The sequence below is a fragment of the Tenrec ecaudatus genome, chromosome 1 (assembly GCF_050624435.1).
Source record: "Tenrec ecaudatus isolate mTenEca1 chromosome 1, mTenEca1.hap1, whole genome shotgun sequence".
In the NCBI taxonomy this organism is placed as follows: Eukaryota; Metazoa; Chordata; class Mammalia; order Afrosoricida; family Tenrecidae; genus Tenrec; species Tenrec ecaudatus.
Window position 1 is genome coordinate 173,562,987 of NC_134530.1, and position 18,251 is coordinate 173,581,237.

An 18,251-nucleotide genomic window follows, 5' to 3' on the forward strand; every position below is an offset into this window, starting at 1 on the left:
CCATTCAGTTAGGAACAACCAAAGAAATGTTTAAGACTCAAAACCCTTTCTTCCCATGCCCCCTCCAGAAAACAACCGAACCAACTGCATGGACACATCTGGCCTCAAGCCGGCCAAAGAAGACAAGCTGAAATAAGGCTGAGGTTGGACAAGCTTCTCCTCCCCGCCCTCATGGTCCAGTACCCCCCTCCCAGGCCCCACACTGTGTTAGGCCGGTTGACCAGAGAAACACAGGCCATGGGGTAGAAGAAAGACCTCTACACCAAGTAGCAATCACGCATTAAGAAAACACCCCGGTCCAGTCCAACCCACATCCACAAGTCTGATCCCAGTCCCCAAGTCCCTCCCCAGACCCACGCAACCACGTGCAATGATGCAGAATGCAGGAAGATCACAAGCCAATGTGGGTGAAGCCATGCGGATCCCTGGGCTCCAGCAGCCCTCAGGGAGGCCAGCAAGCAGAAGTGGTTCACTTTCCCACACCCTTCCTCTCAGTCATCTTTATATGCTACTCGAATCCCCACTGAAACCAGACAGGCACAGCTTGATAAGGGAAGGTGATACACGAATCTTACTTGTGAGAGTAGATGCAAAATTCAAAAACTGCCTGTAACCTTCATTCTGAAATATATAAGAGGGCTTCAAAAACTTTGTGGTAAAGTGAGGTTCAAAGATAATGAATTTTCCCCCCAAACAACTTTCTTAATATGCTAAAATAATCATGGCCAGGTGGAGTTTATTATAGAAAAGGCAGGTTTAATATTACAAAATTCATTAATAAAATTCATCCCCAAGTACATTAATGATCAAACATATGATCATCTCAGCAAAACTTTGGAGAAGCGTCTATCAAATCCTTAGCTTGTTTGTTAAAATTGAGTGGTTTGTCTTTCTGCTTCTGGGCACTCGCTCCTTATTGCATCTTTTGGGGAGTAAACCCTCGTCTGAGATGTGGATCTGTGTGGATTCTGTTTTATCTTTCTTTTAAAAGCCCTCTGAAGCTACGCCTGTGGCTTCTAACATCATCAATTTTATGTTTTGGATTTTGCTTGTTTGGCTTGCCTTGGTCAACCATGTATCTGTGAGATTCGTTCTTATGGTTAGATTTTTGTAGTTTGATTATCCACTGCTGCGTGGCACTCCATTATATGAACATACAACAGCTATTTATGTTCTGCAAAACTCCTCACCCAGGATCAAGAGGCTCCACCATCATCAATGCAGAAAGGATGGGGTGGTCAAAGGTTTCTTCTCCCCTGGATCCTAGCTCAACACTCATGGAAGCAGTAATCACGACATCAAAAAGAAGACTGCCCTGCGCCAATCTGTTGCACAAGGCCTCTTCTAGTGTCTAAGAGAAAAGATGTCACTTTGAGGACTCAGGTGCGCCTGACTCAAGCCGTAGTATTTTCATTTCAAAAACTGAACAATCCATAAAGAAGACTGGGAAAGAATCGATACATTTCATTTATGGTGTTGGTGAGAAATAATGAAGGTGCATTTGAGTGTCAGATGAACAAGAAAATCTGTCTTGGAGGAAGAGCAGCCAGAATGCTCCTTAGAAGTGTGAGGCCTTGATACGATTTGGGGAGACACACATATATATTCCAGGTAGAGCCTGGTGGAAGAAGTGCTGGGATGCGGCACTCTGTCTTTAGACGCACACGGTTGCACAAGTCCCCGCCCATGGGCAACACGTACCACAGCTGGAAGTGTAGGTTCCCTAGAAACAGGAGAAGCTGCAAATGATGGAGGGCAATATATGTTCTACAAGTCACATTAGAAATATGTAGAAGGAAAGTGAGTATGTGGGACTCGACGGGCACGGGTCAAAGGAGCACAGTAGGCTACAGTGAAGGTCCAGGCAAATCTGAAAGAGGCGTCTCTTCATGAGAAAGTTCTGTGGTTGGAAAATTGAAGCGTCCTCTCGGCATGGACTCAGCTGCTTTCAGACAGCTGACACTGTCTGAGTGAAAGCTAAGGCTGCTTCTGAGTTTCGCGTTTTCAAACGACACTAAGCTTGACCTAAACGTTCATGTGCAGAAATGAACGCATCTCCCTTATTAATATTATTTATTCAAAGGGTATGTCCTCTTTGCAGTGATGCCTACATGCACAGCTTTTTTAAAGTGAAAAAAAGAAAGCTGGAGGGTAGAGGCATGCCTCACCTTTGCCTTGTTGGCAAGTGGCCCGGAGCCGGGGAGAGATGGGCTCTCCTCCTTCCCAGTGGAAGCAAAGGAGAGCCAAGGAGGCTGCCGTACCGTGTTCTCCCTCCACAGCATCAAGCGTGATCTGCAGAGCTCTGGGCGAACATTTCAAGAGGGTGATTTCTGAGCGAATTGATTAAAGGGATTTCTGCTTTCTTCTCTACTCATTTCTCTGGAAGTAATTCCGCAACACACTTGAGTTATCTTTATAAAACACAAGAGTTTAAACGTCTCCTCCCTGGATTCTAGAGACTTCCAACCCACCTAGTCTCAGAGCTCCAGTGAATCACCTACATCTCTCTTTTTTTTTTTTCACCTACATCTCTTGGTCACTGTGTTTTCCTCCCTTGCTGTGGTGAAGCAATGCCGGGTTTCTGGGTGCAGAAACTTCTCGGTCTTCTGGTGAGTGTAGAAAGCCCCCACTTCACCCTCCCACCCACAGATGATTCCTTTGCTCCTCTGAATACTCAATATTAATTCTCTTGATCCTAAGGGCAGACACAGATCCAGCCTACTGATATTTATACAACCATCCTCCACGGTAGATTTATTTATTTTTTTAGCGTTAGTCTTGTGTGTTCATTTTTTTTCCTGGAAGTTCTATCATATTGCAAGATCAAGAGCATTTCCTGTCCACGGTCACCACATAGCTTTCTGGTCAGTGTGCTGTTAAGTCAGCTCTCTGTGACTTCCTTCCGTTAGGTCTAACTCCTCCGTGTCTTCGCTTTGACCTGTGAAAGCATGGAAGTGGCGTGTCACTGTCCTGATGCAGCACACAAGGGACAGCTTATCTCAGAGAGGCAGAATGACGTGATTCACTGTCAAGTCCTCAAATCCCCCAGCCCCTCTAGTGACTTTGTTCTGATACCAAGGTTGCCACCTTGAACCTACTTCTTTGGAGCTGTTCCTACTAAGACTGCAGGAGACAGCACATTGTGATAAAGAGACATTTCTTCATATGGCCCTTCCAGCCAAAATCTCTTTTGTGATCTATTGTCATTTCCAACCTCTATGCCTGTGGTTATAATCTCATTTTGGAGGAAATTCTGTTATGCTAATGAACAGGATTAAAGTGGAATGTACTCTGAGTCTCCACTTTACTAGAGAAACGAGTCACCATCCTTTGTTTCCTTGGGGGTATGGTCTGATGGAAGGCAAAACAGCAAAATGTGTGCCTACAGGCCACTCCTTGATGCTTAAGGGACTGCTTTTAGAAGCAGAAACGGGGAAAATCCCCAGGACCATGAGGAAGAAGAGCCACCAGCAAAGTAAATTTGAGGCCCCCTGCCTGCAGTAGCAGCAGCAGCAGAGGGAATTCCAGAATGCTCTCAGAATAGGGCGAAAAAAGATGGGGAACCGTGGCATATCTGACTTCTGCTTTGTGACAATTGGCCTTCAGATTGGTATGGAGATGGGTCAGATGTCGCCTCCACAAAATCCCCTCACATATAAACAATTTGGTCTTCAGGAAATGATTCAAGTAGAGCTTCCAACTTCCTCAGGAAAGAGGACTCACGTTGCCCGCTGCAAACAATTTTGCAAAGAACAATTGAAGTGTAACATAGAACCGTTTTGGATCACATAAAGCTATGTGGTGGCTCTTACTACGTAAGTGTGGGAATCAGGCAAAGACCTGTGTTGGAGACAGTGCTTTGGGCTCTGTCCACGCAGGGCTGTTTATTGGTGCACTGATTGCTCTTTGAACACCTGATCTCCTCGGAGGAGCCCTTCCTGCTACCCAACCCAGAGCAACCTCTCTATCCCTCCCTGGCATGTGGCTCTGTTTTGATTTTGCCACATTGTCTCCTCCCACTAGGATGTACATTTCCAAGGGCAGGACCACTGCCTGTCACATTTGTCTCTGTTTCGCCTGTGTGTCGGATCATGCCTGGAGCCCAATAGACACTCCGAATCTGCTTGTTGAATAAAGGCAGGAAAGTAGGAAGGTCCCATTTAGCCTTCAAGGTCAGGCTCCCCATTCCTTGCTGAATGAATCACAATTCACTCTGCTTTCCCATCGGAACCCCAGCGTCAGGGCTGTCAGACAGAATCACGGTGTCTGTCTACTTCCTCACCTGTCCTGGTAGTGCAGTGGGTTACCCATTGGGCTGCTCACCATGAGATTAGTAGTTTAAAGGCACCAGCTCCTCCGGGCTACAAAGTTGACACTTTCTCCTGCAGAGAGTTGCAGTCTCAGAAACCCACAGGGGCAGCTCTACCCCATCCTATAGAGTCTCTCTGAATTGGAATCTACTTGGTGACTGCGCAGTTAGCTTCTCGCTGTTGTTTTAGTTGCTAGGCTTTGAGTTTGTGCTATGGACATCGGCCAAGCATTTTTAGCACAGTTCCTGATACATGAAAGATCCTAAATTATTCCTGGGTGGTGCAAATTGTTAATATGTTTGGCTGCTAATCAGAAAGTTGGAGGTTCAAGTCCAGGTAGATTTCAGAAGAAATCTACAGAGAAAGGCCTGGCACTTTACTTAGAAAATGATCAGCCTTAGAAAGCCCTACTCTGACATTTGGGGGATTTCATGAATTAGAATCAATTTGGCAGCAACTGGATTTAAATAATCTTAAAAAAAGAACACCCTGCATTAAATGGAGTAGTCTTGGTGGCTCGCTATGTTAAGCATCGCCTTGCTAACCATGAGGTTGATGACTCAAACTCACTGGCCCCTCTATGGGAGATAGCTGGGGCTGCCTGCTTCTATAAAGAGCTATAGTCTCAGAAACCCTAAGGAGAGTCCTACTTGGCCCTATCTGGCTGTATGAGTTGGAATTGACTTGGTGGCGGGGGTTTGTTTGGGGGGTCATTGGTATTGAACTGCTTGTTAACTTTTTATAAGGAACCATGGTGGAGGTAGGATTTGGTAAAGTGAAATTTCTCAATATGATGTTTCTATCCATGTCTCCATAAGTCCCACCGAATGATTGAGTGGGACCATGCACATAAGTTAGATCAACTCTGCCATTTCTCTGGCTATAAGAAAGGCATCTCAGAAGTAGGAAAAGAGAACTCCCAGAACCCTCAAGGGAGAATAACCACCAGAGGAACATATTCAAAAGCCCTACCTGCAGTGGCAGCCACAGCAAAGGCCATGCCAGATGGATACCAGAGGCTGAGACAAAGACGCCAGAGCCTGAGGGTACTTAAAATTTTGTTTGCATTTTTCAGTGATATGGGCAAGAAGTAGAGTGAGGGTTGGTCATGTGTAGGTACCCAACACACATTTATTTTTGTCTCTCTATTTGATTTATCACTGTGATTAACAGTTCTTAGTGACCTTTACTTTAAATGGACCACAGAACATAAATGTCAAATCTCAAAGAGATTTTCAACGTAGACCACATGCCTTCAGTATTTGGTCAAAGCCTGTCCTGTGTCTATCACGCCCCATGCACCGTCTTCTTTGTTCCACTCCAATGGCTCACCATAGCTAGTTCTTCCCACATCTTCTATCCAGTGGCCTAACAGCGTCATCTCTCCCAGGCTCCATATCACACTGATGTTTCTAAGACGCAGCATTAGTCTTGTCACTCCCCAGCACAGACACAGTCCCTCTCTCCCTCTTACTACGGAAGAATTTTTCTAAGCCCCAGTATTTTATCTCAACTGAGTTTTCCAAAAGGTGCTTTCAAAATGACATCTCAGAACCTTATTTGATTCATTTTGCATTAAAATATTCTACCTCTAGAACTCTAAATCCTACCCCGTTATCTTCCTGAAATGCTCTTCATGTACATGTAACAGGATTTTTATCTCATACAGTACTTTGTCTTATTTATTTGCATATGTCAGGTCTCTGAGAAAAACTGGGAGTTACCTATTTGAATCTCTTTAGAACTCTCCCACACCTTGGCATAGTGCTTTGCAAAATAGTAAGGACTCACTACACTTTCACAAATATTTTTTTAATTATAAAAATAATTTGTGTACACATAAAACATTTCAGCAGTGATATATATATAATATCCATAACCATTCTACTAACTTGAAAAGTTGGAAGTTCAAGTCCATCTCTGGGAGTCTTGGAAGAAAGTCCTGATGATCTACTTTCCAAAAACTAGCCATTGAAAACCTTTTGGACCACAAGATAACTATTTTTAAGATAAATGGGATCCTACTTTATACAGTTCACTTTTCACAAAATAGATTATGAAGATATTTTTGTACTTTCTGTGGAATTACCCAGCTTTGTGTTTGCATGGTTAGTAGTACCCTGACTATCTGGATGCCCTTTGATGGGCTATACAGGCCATTTTGAATTTGTGTAGCTGTGTGGGCTTTGGAAACTCACAAGGGCAGTTCTACCCTGTCCCATACGGTTACTGTAAGTTGGTATTGACTTGATGATAGAGAGCTTTGTTTGTTTTTGTGCAGCTGTAACTTGAAGATCAACTTTAACTAGTGAAGTTTTGAGTCAAAAGTTCGATCCATGTATTTTATATTTTGGCCACATTATCAAAGGGGTCATGTCTGAGTGTGTAACACTAATTCCTTTGTGTATTGTCACAGTTTAAATTCTCCTTCATCGAATGAATAAGGACCCCTTGTGGGGTAGTGGTTAGGTGTTGGGCTGCTAATCTAGTGGTCAGCCATTCAAAACCACCAGCCGCTCCTGGGGAGAAAGACAGGAGTTTCTACTCCCGTAGAGAGTTACCGTCTTAGAAACTCACAGGGGCGGGTCTTCCCTGTCCTTCAGGGCTGCTATGTGTCGACTTTGGCACAATGGCAGCAAGTTTGGCTTCTGGTGCCTTGACTAGATCAAAGTAAATTAAAAATTTTAAAAGAAGGCAACTGGATTTTCTTTTCATTTTTATTTCTTTAGTTGTGAGTGAACACTAGCATTTTTCCGTCTCTTTTTCCTCATATTCCTATTCGTTCTGAGAATCTCCTGCTTGTGTGATTTTTGGTTTGTGAAATGATTTTTAAAAAAACCTTTTAGTGTTAATAAAATGTTTTTGTTTGTCAATAATTTTTTTATTGTTTTAAACTATTTTTTACTGTGGTCATATTTACAATTAATTTCTTTTTTGACTTCTGCATCTTAGTTTATTTATTTATTTTCTTTGAAAGGCCATCTCCATTCCAGGACTATTTGTTTTTTAATCATTAGGGGTTCAATAATTATTAGGGGCTCATACAGCTCTTATCACAATCCATACATACATCAATTGTGTAAACCACATTTGTTTTTTGTTCATTTGTTTTTAATTTATGGTTTTCTTTTTTTAATCATTTTATAGGGGGCTCATACAACCCTTATCACAATCCATCCATCCATTTTGTCAAGCACATTTGCACATTTGTTTCCACCATCATTCTCAAAACATTTTCTTTTGACTTGAGCCCCTGGTATCAGTTCCCATTTTTCCCTCCATACCCACCTCCTCCCTCACTATCCCCTGATAATTTATAAATCATTATTTTTCCATGTCTTACACTGACCAAAGTCTCCCCTCACCCACTTTTCTGTTGACCATTCCCCAGGGAGGGGGTTATATGTAGATCCTTGTCATTGGTTCCCTCTCTCTACCCCACCTTCCCTCTACCCTCCCAGTATCACCACCTTCACCACTGGTCCTGAAGGGTTCATCTGTCCTGGATTCCCTGTGTTTCCAGCTCTTATCTGTGCCAGTGTACATCTTCTGGTCTAGCCCAATTTGTAAGGTAGAATTGGGATCATGATAGTGGGGGAGGGGAGGAGGAAGCATTTAGGAACTAGAGGAAAGTTGTGTGTTTCATTGTTGCTGTACTGAACCCTGACTGTCTCGTCTCCTCTCTGCAACCCTTTTGTAAGGGGATATCTAGGGCTATTTTACAATAATTTATGTTTTCTTTTAATACATGTGATTTCATTTTTTAAAAATAGGCTAAGTATTCAGCCCAAGTCCCAACTACGTGGACACCTTCCCCTCCTCCCAGAAGAATTCACTTCAGAGGATAGCACTGAAGCTGTAGCTCAGGGAGAGGGACATGCCTGATCAGAGCACACGGGAGCACATGAAGGGGGAGGAAGAGAAATTGGAGCACATCCTGGCCCACCAAACTTTGAGGATGGTATTCCTGCTCAAAGCAGCCAATCCTCAGATAAGACTGCATGGCCAACCCCTCTATGAGACTTTACACCCCTCACTGACCCATAGCCCTACAGGGGACAACACTGGAGACACAGTGTGGGAATTTCACCCGATCTGATCCCACCACACTGAGGCAAAGCACTAAGGGCGTGGAAGAGAACAGCAATGGTAACAAAGCAAGGAAGACCCCAGGAAATACCACAAATGGACTTTGGGACCAGGGCTTGGCACCCCATCAGACTCAAGTGGAAAACACTCCTAAAGACCAACAAACAGTCCTTGAACTAATTACAGGCTTTTCTTTGTGGTTGCTTTTTGTCATTGGCTTTTTGTTGTTGTTGTTTTCTTTTCTTGCTTTATTTTGCTCTGTCTTGTTTTTGTGCATGTTATTATCTCTGCAGATCTGTCTAAATAAGATAGGCTGGATGAACAATCTAGAGGAGAAAACAATGGGACCGATGGTTCCTGGGACATGGGAGAGGGGGAGATGGGGGGTGGGGAAAGGAAGTGGTGTTAACAAATCCAGGGACAAGGGAACAACAAGTGATCCAAATCAGTGGTGAGGAGGGGGTTGGAGGCCTGATAGGGCATGATCAAGGGTAATGTAACTGAGAGGAATTACTGAAACCCAAATGAAGGCTGAGCATGATAGTGGGACAAGAGGAAAGTAAAAGGAAATAGAGGAAAGAACTAGGAGGCAAAGGGTATTTATAGAGGTCTAAATACAGGCATGTATTTATGTAAATATATTTATATATGGGGATGGGGAAATAGATATCTGTGCATATATTTATACGTTTAGTATTAAGATAGCAGATGGACATTGGGCCTCTACTCAAGTACTCTCTCAACCCAAGAACAATTCATTCCATTAACCTGGCATTCTATGATGCTGATCTTCTCAACACAATTGCTGAAGACAAATGGGTGCATAAACAAATGTGGTGAAGATAGCTGATGGTACCCGGCTATCAAAAGATATAGTGTCTGAGATCTTAAAGGCTTGAAGGTAAACAAGCAGCCATTTAGCTCAGAAGCAACAAAGCCCACATGAAAGAAGCACACCAGTCTGTGTGATCACCAGGTGTCGATAGGATCAGGTATCAGGCATCAAAAAACAAAAATATCTTATCACTGTGAATGAAAGAGACTATGGAGTGGAGACCCAAAACCCACCTGGAAGAAGCACACCAGCCTGTGTGACCATGAGGTGCTGAAAGGATCAGGTATCAGGCATCAAAGAACCAAAAAATCAAATCATTATGAATGAGGGAGAGTTCAGATTAGGAACCCAAGACCCATCTGTAGGTAACTGGATATCCCCTTACAGAAAGGCCATGGGGAGGAGACAAGTCAGCCAGGGTGCAGTATAGCACCATTGAAGCATACAACTTTCTTCTAGTTCTTTAATGTCCAACCCCTCCCCCCCTGAAACTATCATGATCCCAATTCTATGTTATAAATCTGACTAGACCAGAGGATATACCTTGGTACAGATAGGAACTGGAAATACAGAGAATCCAGGACAGATGATCCCTTCAGGACCAGTGCTGAGAATGGCAACACTGGGAGGGTGGGGTAGAAAGGGGGAACCGATTACAAGGATCTACATATAACCTCCTCCATAGGGGATGGACTAAAAAAAAGTGGGTGACGGGAGACATCGGACAGTGTAAGATATGACAAAATAATAATAATTTATACGTTTTCAAGGTTCATGAGGGACGGGGTGCAGGGAGGGAGGGCGAAATATGCGGAGCTGCTACCGAGGGCTCAAGCAGAAAGCAAATGTTTTGAGAATGATGACGGCAACAAATGCACAAATGTCCTTGACACAATGGATGGATGGGTGGATTGTGGTAAGAGTTGTAGAAGCCCCCAATAAAATGATTTTTTAAAAGTAGGCTAAGTATTAGAACAATTTTAAATTGATTTACTTTAAGGGATTTAATTTTACTTTTGTAAAATGTGACTAGCCAACTATCCAAACACTATTAATATCCACTCATCTTTGCCTCATTGATTTCAAGTGCTCTTTTTAGCATATGCTAAATTCCATGAAAGATGGGGCTTTCTACTCCAGTAAAGAGTTGCAGTCTAGCAAACTCACAGAGGCAGTTCTACCCAGTCCTACAAGGCCACTCTGAGGTCACATTGACTCAGTGGCAGTGAGATTGGATTGAAATTCTATAAGTAGTTGACCTTATTGCTTGATTCTGGATTCTAGCCTATTGATCTGTGAGAACCAAACTCTTTTGATATCTGTAGGGATCCAATTCATTTATAACATATTTTAAAATTTAGTAGAAACATCCCTTTATAAAATGTCTCTGGAAAAATGAAACTATAACAACAAATAAATAATAAAGTGTCTCTGGCTATCCCAGCAGCTTTCTTGTTCCATATCCAACCTGGACTGGTTTTAGCGTCCCTGCAGCAAATTATAAAAAATGAAAAGGAATTGCTTCTTTTCTGAATTTATAGATTAATATAGGCTGAACTGATACGCTTCCAAAATTGAGTCATTCTATTCATTTAAATCTTTTTGAAAATTTCCCAGTAGATATATTTAAAATTACTCTTGAACATTTCATATCACACTTTCCTGAGTATTACTAATTTGCTCATGCAAATAGGGTGTTCATTATGATATGTTCTTTCTGACTTTATTTTAGGTAGCAAAGCTATTGGTTTTAAAATTTTATCTAGAGATGCCGTTATCAAATTTTCCTAAAGTTTTTGGTGAGTTTTTATTTATTTAATTTTTTTACCCAGTTAACCTTGGATTTCATGTCAAATTAAAATAATAATAACTTTGTATCTTCCTTCTCAATTTTCACGTGTCTTTAATTTCATTGAGCTCATTAGTTCTTCTTGGAAGATATTACATTGTTGGTGCCGATAATGAGTATCATTGTCTCATTCATTACGCTAATGAGAATTCAAGCGTTCAGCTGGTGTTTCAGCCCTAAGGAGCTATCCTTCTAGCTCTCTCTTATTAGGATCTTGTGGATGTGTGTGGATGTGCATGTGAAAATGTGTGTGTGTGTGTGTGTGTGTGTGTAGTTGAGGGGAGGATGTTTAATTTTATCTAATATCTCTTCATCAAATTTGATGAATATCAAATTATCTAATATCTCTTCATTGTAACTATTGATCTCTTAATATCAATGCATTTAATAATGAGCTAAATTAATAATGAATCAAGAACTCACACTAATTTAAAGAGCTTTCCTAATTGGATCCTAATAGGGATCCAACTCATTGTTGTTCACACTTGATCATTGTGTGTGTTCACTTTAATGAGCTTCTATTTGTTAATAGTTCGTTTAAAAGTATATTAAATGAAACCAGTCTGTAGTTTTCTTGTGTGTGTGACTTTTTTGGGGGAAATGTTCTACCCTCATATGCTGAATTTGGCAAAAATTAGTAAAAGGAAGATAAACAACTAAAACTAAAAATAGGCAAAGGACATGAATATGTAATTCTCAAACAAGGAATTGCTAATGGCTAAAAAATATATAAAAATATGCCGAACTCACTTGCAATTTAAAATGAAAGTTGACAACATCTTAAGGCTATCTTTCTGATACTGCTAACACCAGTACTACTTAAAGAAAGAATCATATCTGTCTAGCCTATCAAATTATGGAAAACATTACAAATAATAGGGATTCTGGAACACTTATTCTGCAGAACTTATATGTAGATCAAAAGACCATCACTTAAACAAAACAACAAGAGACTGCACAGTTTAAAATCAGGAAGGTGCGTGTAACATTATATCTTTCACCACTTATTCACTCTTTATATTGAGCAAATAATCCAAGAAACTGGATTATATGAAGAAGACTACACCATCAAGATCAGAAGAAGCCTTGCTAACAACTTGTGATATGCACGTGACACATTGTCATATCCTTTGCCTATCCTTGCTTGTGAAAGTGAAGAGGGATTAAAGCACTTACTGATAAAGTTTAAAAAAAAACCAAACAAACAGAAAACTGTAGTGTTCAGTATGGATTACACCCCAACATTAGGAAAACAAAAGTCTTCAACACTGAACCAATAAACAACATGATAGACAGAGAAATGATTTAAAGTGGTCAAGGATTTTATTCTACTTGGATCCATAATCAAACAGCAGTCTTGAAATCAAACGATGTATTTCATTGGGCAAATCAACTGCAAAAGACCTCTTGACATTGTTCAAAAGCAAAGATCTCACGTTGAGCCTATCTCACCCATGCCATGGTATTTTCAGTATTTTCATACGCATGCAAAAGATTGCCGGTGAAGAAAGAACGCAAAAGGATGAATTAATTTGGATTACGTTGAATTATATTGAATCACAGTGCTGAGGAAGACTATTGAAAATGGACTGTCAGAAGAATAAATCTGTCTTGGAAGAAATATACAGTCGAAAGTGAGGATCTCAAAAGTTCATCTCAGGCGCTTTGGACTTGCCATCAGAGGCACCAGTTCCTGGAGCAGCGCATCATGCTTGTTAAAGCAGAGGACCAGACAAGCACCAAGATGACCGGGACTGCACCAGTGACTCTGATAGATATGGCGGCTACTGTGGGGATGGTTCAGGACAATAACAACACCCATTCTATCAATCGTGACAACGACTTCTCTTGGCACAGCTCCCAGGGAGACACTTAGGTTTCAATTTCTTTAAGAAATAGAAGAAATGCCACAGTAGTTTCTACAAAGAAAAGAATAAAAAAGATAACGACTGTTTGGGTTGGCTTTTGAAACTGAGCACAAGCAAATTCCTTCAGCAAACCAGCTCTGGTACCCTGGCCTAGAATTCCGTACTCAGTTTAGACTCTGTAGAGACCAGATTTTCTGTTTTGTTTTATTTCTAACATGAGCAAGTCATTTGAGAGACCCAGGTCTCTGTCTCCTCACTTATAAAATGATGGCTGTTTATGCTAGCCTTACTCACAGGAAGTATTAAAGGAGATGGTATTTATTGGAGCCCTTTCACAGATCTAAATAAAAATGTTATCATTATTATTATTTTAGATATTGCAAGTGGAAGTGACTTAATACACATAAAATCTGGGTTTCTCAGATTGTATGCTCAAAAGGACCTCAATTTGTTCTATACCAAATAAACAGGATTCTGGCTCGAGAAGGCACACATTTCTACCACCTCTCCACTTCTCCTCCCCTTGCTCCCACCACAAGGAGCCCAAAGGGCCTGTTTGGGTGGCATTTACACCAGGGAGAGAGAGCAGATAAAGAGCAAAGATATCTCCTCTCCCAGTCCCCACTCCCCTCTTTAGACAGCAAAGTCAGAGTGAAATACAATTCCTTTTATATTTGTTTGCCATTGCTACAGACGATGTAAAATTCCAAACGTGTGGATGATGAGATTACTCACGAGACACAGAGGCACAGGGCTCCTGGAACCGACTCGCTGTCCCTCAGCAGAAAGGTGCCATCCACCTGTTCCCTAAGCAACAAAATCTCGCAATCTCTCTTGGTCAAAGAGCCGTGGTAATAAGGCAGATCCATGGAGTCACCCCTGGTATCCAAGGCTGCCTTGCCCAGGGTCAATTCTGAACAGGGAAGTGAAAGCAGCTAGCTTGATGTAGCCTCTGGAAATAGATGTGCCTCTTCTCACTGGTGGGAGTGAGCTGAGGTTTTTCTGCGGGAGGAAATGAGAAGGGTGGGGTGATGAAGTGACCCAGACATTTTAACGTCTAAATGGCTCAAGTGTAAAGTCTCTTTGACTCACAGGACCACTGTGAGTAGTATACAAGGGAGCAGTGATGCTCAGTGGCTGGGGCTCCAGTGCTGAAGGTAAGATCCGCAGAGTTGGGTTGCGACTTGGTTCTGCTCAGGGAAGGCACCACTGCTTTTGCTACAAGAGGTGCTCATTTTCTGCTGAAGCTGCCTGTGATTAGCCCTGCTGGGCTGCTGACTGCCAGGTCTACTGTTCAAAACCGCCAGCCTCTCCAGGGGAGGAACAGAGGGCTTTCTGCTCTCACAAATATGTACAGCCTTGGAAACCTCAGGGGACAGTTCTACTGTGTCCTACAGGGCTGCTATGAGTCAGAAGTGACTTCATAGCAGTGAGTGAGTTTAAACCCAGAATGGGTCTTCAAAGGGAGTTTGCATTCTGAATGAAGACGGACAGGTCCAGATACAACGGAAAGAATAAGACTTCCCTGGGCCAAATGACAAGAAAAGCAAAAGTCACCAAGGAGAAGACAAACTACCTGGAGGACAGAGGCTGTGTTTAATACCCTCAGGCACTGTGTGTCTTAGGGGAGGGGTTAGAACAAGTGAGAACACTAGCTCAGTGTACAGACTAAGTGCAAAGATGTTTCTTAAAGGAAGGAAAGGAGACGTTTGGCTTTGGTTTGAAAATCTTCGAATCCTATAAAGTTCCCATCCTGGGGAACAACAGAAATGTATCCCTATGAAGCAAGACCAAAACAAAATCTATCCTGCCAGAGGTACTTAGCCCCTGTCAGACCAGGGAGTATCTAGTGCTGATGAGGAAAATATTTATTATTATTATATATTTTTAAATCTACTCAGAACCTTCCAGCTTGTTCAGCTGACTCTTTGGGGACAGGTAAGTAATCATGTGACTTCTGCAACCTGACAGTGAGAGTTCATCATGAGAGCAACTTCCAAGGCCTTTTTGAGCAACCAAGCCATCCTACGTGCAATTAATTTCAGAGAGAATAAATGACACAACATACTTATAAATGAATTTTTTAATCAGATTGCATTTATTTAACTCTCACAATTATTGTATATCATGTGATTCTGTATAAAGGATATCTGAATTTCTCTGCTTATTCATCTGTCTCACCAAATAGCTATGATAAACATTACATTTTTCGAGCACATAGAATTCTCAACATAGAATCATGTGCTCATGACTCACTCTTACTTCTCCTTACCAAGAGATGTGTGTAGGCTTGACCCAGTCATTTCATCTTGCTCTTCTGTCTATGAGCTGTTCTCCTCCTTTGGGGCTGTGCTTTCCAGAGAACATTCTGAATCTTCGTTTTTCCTTGGAAATCCCACTGTTCGGTTGGTGGAATGGAATTACACTAATCAAGGAACCTTGGTATCAGAAAGATATGCTTTCAAATTCAAGTTCATGTTCTTGTTATTTATCATCGCTTCTCAGCCTTTTGTCTAAGATCAAGTGTCTGTTCTTGATATTTATGTGACCTTGGGCAAGTGACTATTTAGTTCTCAAGGACTTAGAGTGGTGGAAGAAAGAATTGTTATTGTTGAAAGACTGAATTAGACACCAGACTTGGTGTGAGGATACTTTTTGATATAACGAAGCAAAACCCTTTACCAGCTGGTCAATTTTACCTCATGGTGACCCCATGTATGTCAGAGTTGAACTGTACTTCACAGGATTTTAATGGCTGATTTGCTTTTGAAAGTAAATAGGCACCTCTAGGTGGACTTGAACTTCCAAATTTTTGGTTAGAAGCACAGCATCCTAACCACTTGCACCACCCCAAAAATTCTTCATGACATAGGTTAGAAAATCATTGTGTGCATTCTTAGTCTCTTGGTCATCCCAGGGCCTTGGCTACTATTTTCCTGTTTCAAAACCCAGTCCCCTCATTCACCCTCATATTAAAGGAAATGTGGATTGAAACTATGTTGAATTTACCATTCCTCATCTATCAAGTAATGAACATCAGAAGTTTGAAATACACTGTGGTGTGTATGCTATCATGATACATAGTATATATATACATCATGGTTTAGAATACAGAGTGGTTACAACTCCAGGAAAGGAGTTTGGCAAAGTTACATATCCATTTGCATGAGTAAACCCACTTACAGAAATCTGTCATGAAATTAGTAATTAGACAGGCAGAAACACAAAAAAACATAGGCATAAACATTATTGATGTTCTTAATAACATACACAGCAAAATAACCATCAACTCTATCATTTCCACATGCACAAATCAGTGACATGGATTAACTCTGAGAGTAGAGCAACCATTCTGACCCTTCTTTTCTGAATCGTTCCCCTCTCATTAACATAAATTCACTTCCCTTTGAGGTTCCTATCACACCTTTCAATTTCATCCAATACAGGTGCATATTTCTGATCCCATGGAAATAGTTCTATGGTCTCTATTCACTTGGAGTCACAAAAGAAACAGGAGAGTCAGGACCAGAAAGAGGATATGTGTAGCTAAAGCTGCCATGAACAACGGCTGCCTTTTCCATGAAGGCTGGATAAACCCCAGAAATTATTGTGCTGAGACAATCCTTAAGCCTTAAATGAAAAATATCCCCCAGGTGAAGGGAGACGTCGGACAGGGCAAGATATGACAAAATAATATTTTATAAATTACCAAGGGCTTATGAGGGCTTATGAGGGAGGGAGGGCAAAAAAAAGAGGACCTGGTGCAAAGGTCAAATGCTTTGAAAATGACGAGGGCAAAGAATGTACAAATGTGCTTTACACAACTGATGTATGTATGGATTGTGATAGGAGTTGTATAAGTCCCTAATAAAATGTTTTAAAAAACATCCCCTAGAGTCTTCTTGAAAAACAAATAGCTTAGCTGAATTAGTTACATAAATAATCTGCCTAGAGCATTAAGACAAACACAAAACGAAGCCCTCAAACTCATGCCACTGAGTCCATTCTAACTCACAGTGACCCAATCGGACAGAGCAGAACTGCCCCGGTGGGTTTCTGTGACTGTAAACTTTTGCAGGACCAGACAACTGTATCTTTCTCCCCCAAGCATTAAGGTAGTATTTTTAATAGCAAAAGAGTAGAGAAGATTCCATTTGGAGACAATAAATGGCTGATTGAAGAAACTGTGACCAATCCAAGCAATAAAATGTTACTACAAAGCAAAGAAACAGAATGAGGAAGATTTTTATACGCTGAGAGGGCATAATTGTCAGAATACACACATTGTTAAATGAAAATAGTATAGGTACACAATTATATGCGTAGTCATTGTTAGAGGCCTTTGGATTAATATCTACACCTAGTAAGCCCATCTATAAAAGAATGAAGCATTGCCCAATCTTTTAATCTGTATTATTATTATGTTTATTTGTTAATAAACCATTTTATTGGGGGCTCTTATAGCTTTTATAACAATCCACACATCAACTGTATCAAACAAATTTGTACATATATTGCCATCATCATTTTCCAAACATTTTCTTTATGCTTGGTATCAGCTCCTCATTTTTTCTCTCCCTCCCTCATGAACCCTTGACAATTTATAAGTTATTATTTTTTTCATGTCTTATACCAAACAGCTGTCTCCCTTCACCCACTTTTCTGTTGTCTGTCCCCTTGGGAGAGGGTTATATGTCAATCATTGTGATCAGTTCCCCCTTTCTCTCCCAACCTTCTGCTTACCCTCCTGGCATTTCTACTCTCATTATTGGTCCTGAGACATTTATCTGTCCTGGATTCTCTGTGTTCCAGCTTTTATCTGTACCTATGTACATGCTCTAGTCTAGCCAGATTTGTAAGGTAGAATTGGAGTCATGATAGTAGTGGGAGGAAGCATTAAGGAACTAGAGAAAAGCTGTATACTTCATCAGTGCTATACTGCACCCTGACTGGCTAGTCCCTTCCTTGTGACCCTTATGTAAGGGGATGTCCAATTTTCTACAGATGAGCTTTGGATCTCCACTCTGCTCTCTCCATCATTCACATTGATATGATTTTTTTTCTTGGTCTTTGATACCTGATACCCAATCCAACCGTTACCTCATGATCACACAGGCTGGTGTGCTTCTTCCATGTGGACTTTGTTGCTTCTCAGCTAGATGGCTCCTTGTTTATCTTCAAGACTTTAAAACCCCAGATGCTTTATATTTTGACAGCCAGGCACGATCGGCTTTATTCACCACATTTGTTTATGCACCCATTTTGTCTTCAGCGATTGTGTTGGGAAGGTGAGCATAATG

The 18,251-nt window shown here is 41.3% G+C and overlaps 1 protein-coding gene across 1 annotated transcript in view; it reads right to left on the bottom strand.

Annotated features, from left to right (window-relative positions):
- Nucleotides 1–13,820, bottom strand: part of SH2D1B (SH2 domain containing 1B) — a 32,041-nt gene extending 18,221 nt beyond the window's left edge. The window contains exon 1 of the mRNA XM_075540455.1: nt 13,687–13,820. Coding sequence (XP_075396570.1) covers nt 13,687–13,820 — 134 coding nt within the window. The remainder of the gene's footprint in view (nt 1–13,686) is intronic.
- Nucleotides 13,821–18,251: the final 4,431 nt, after the last annotated feature.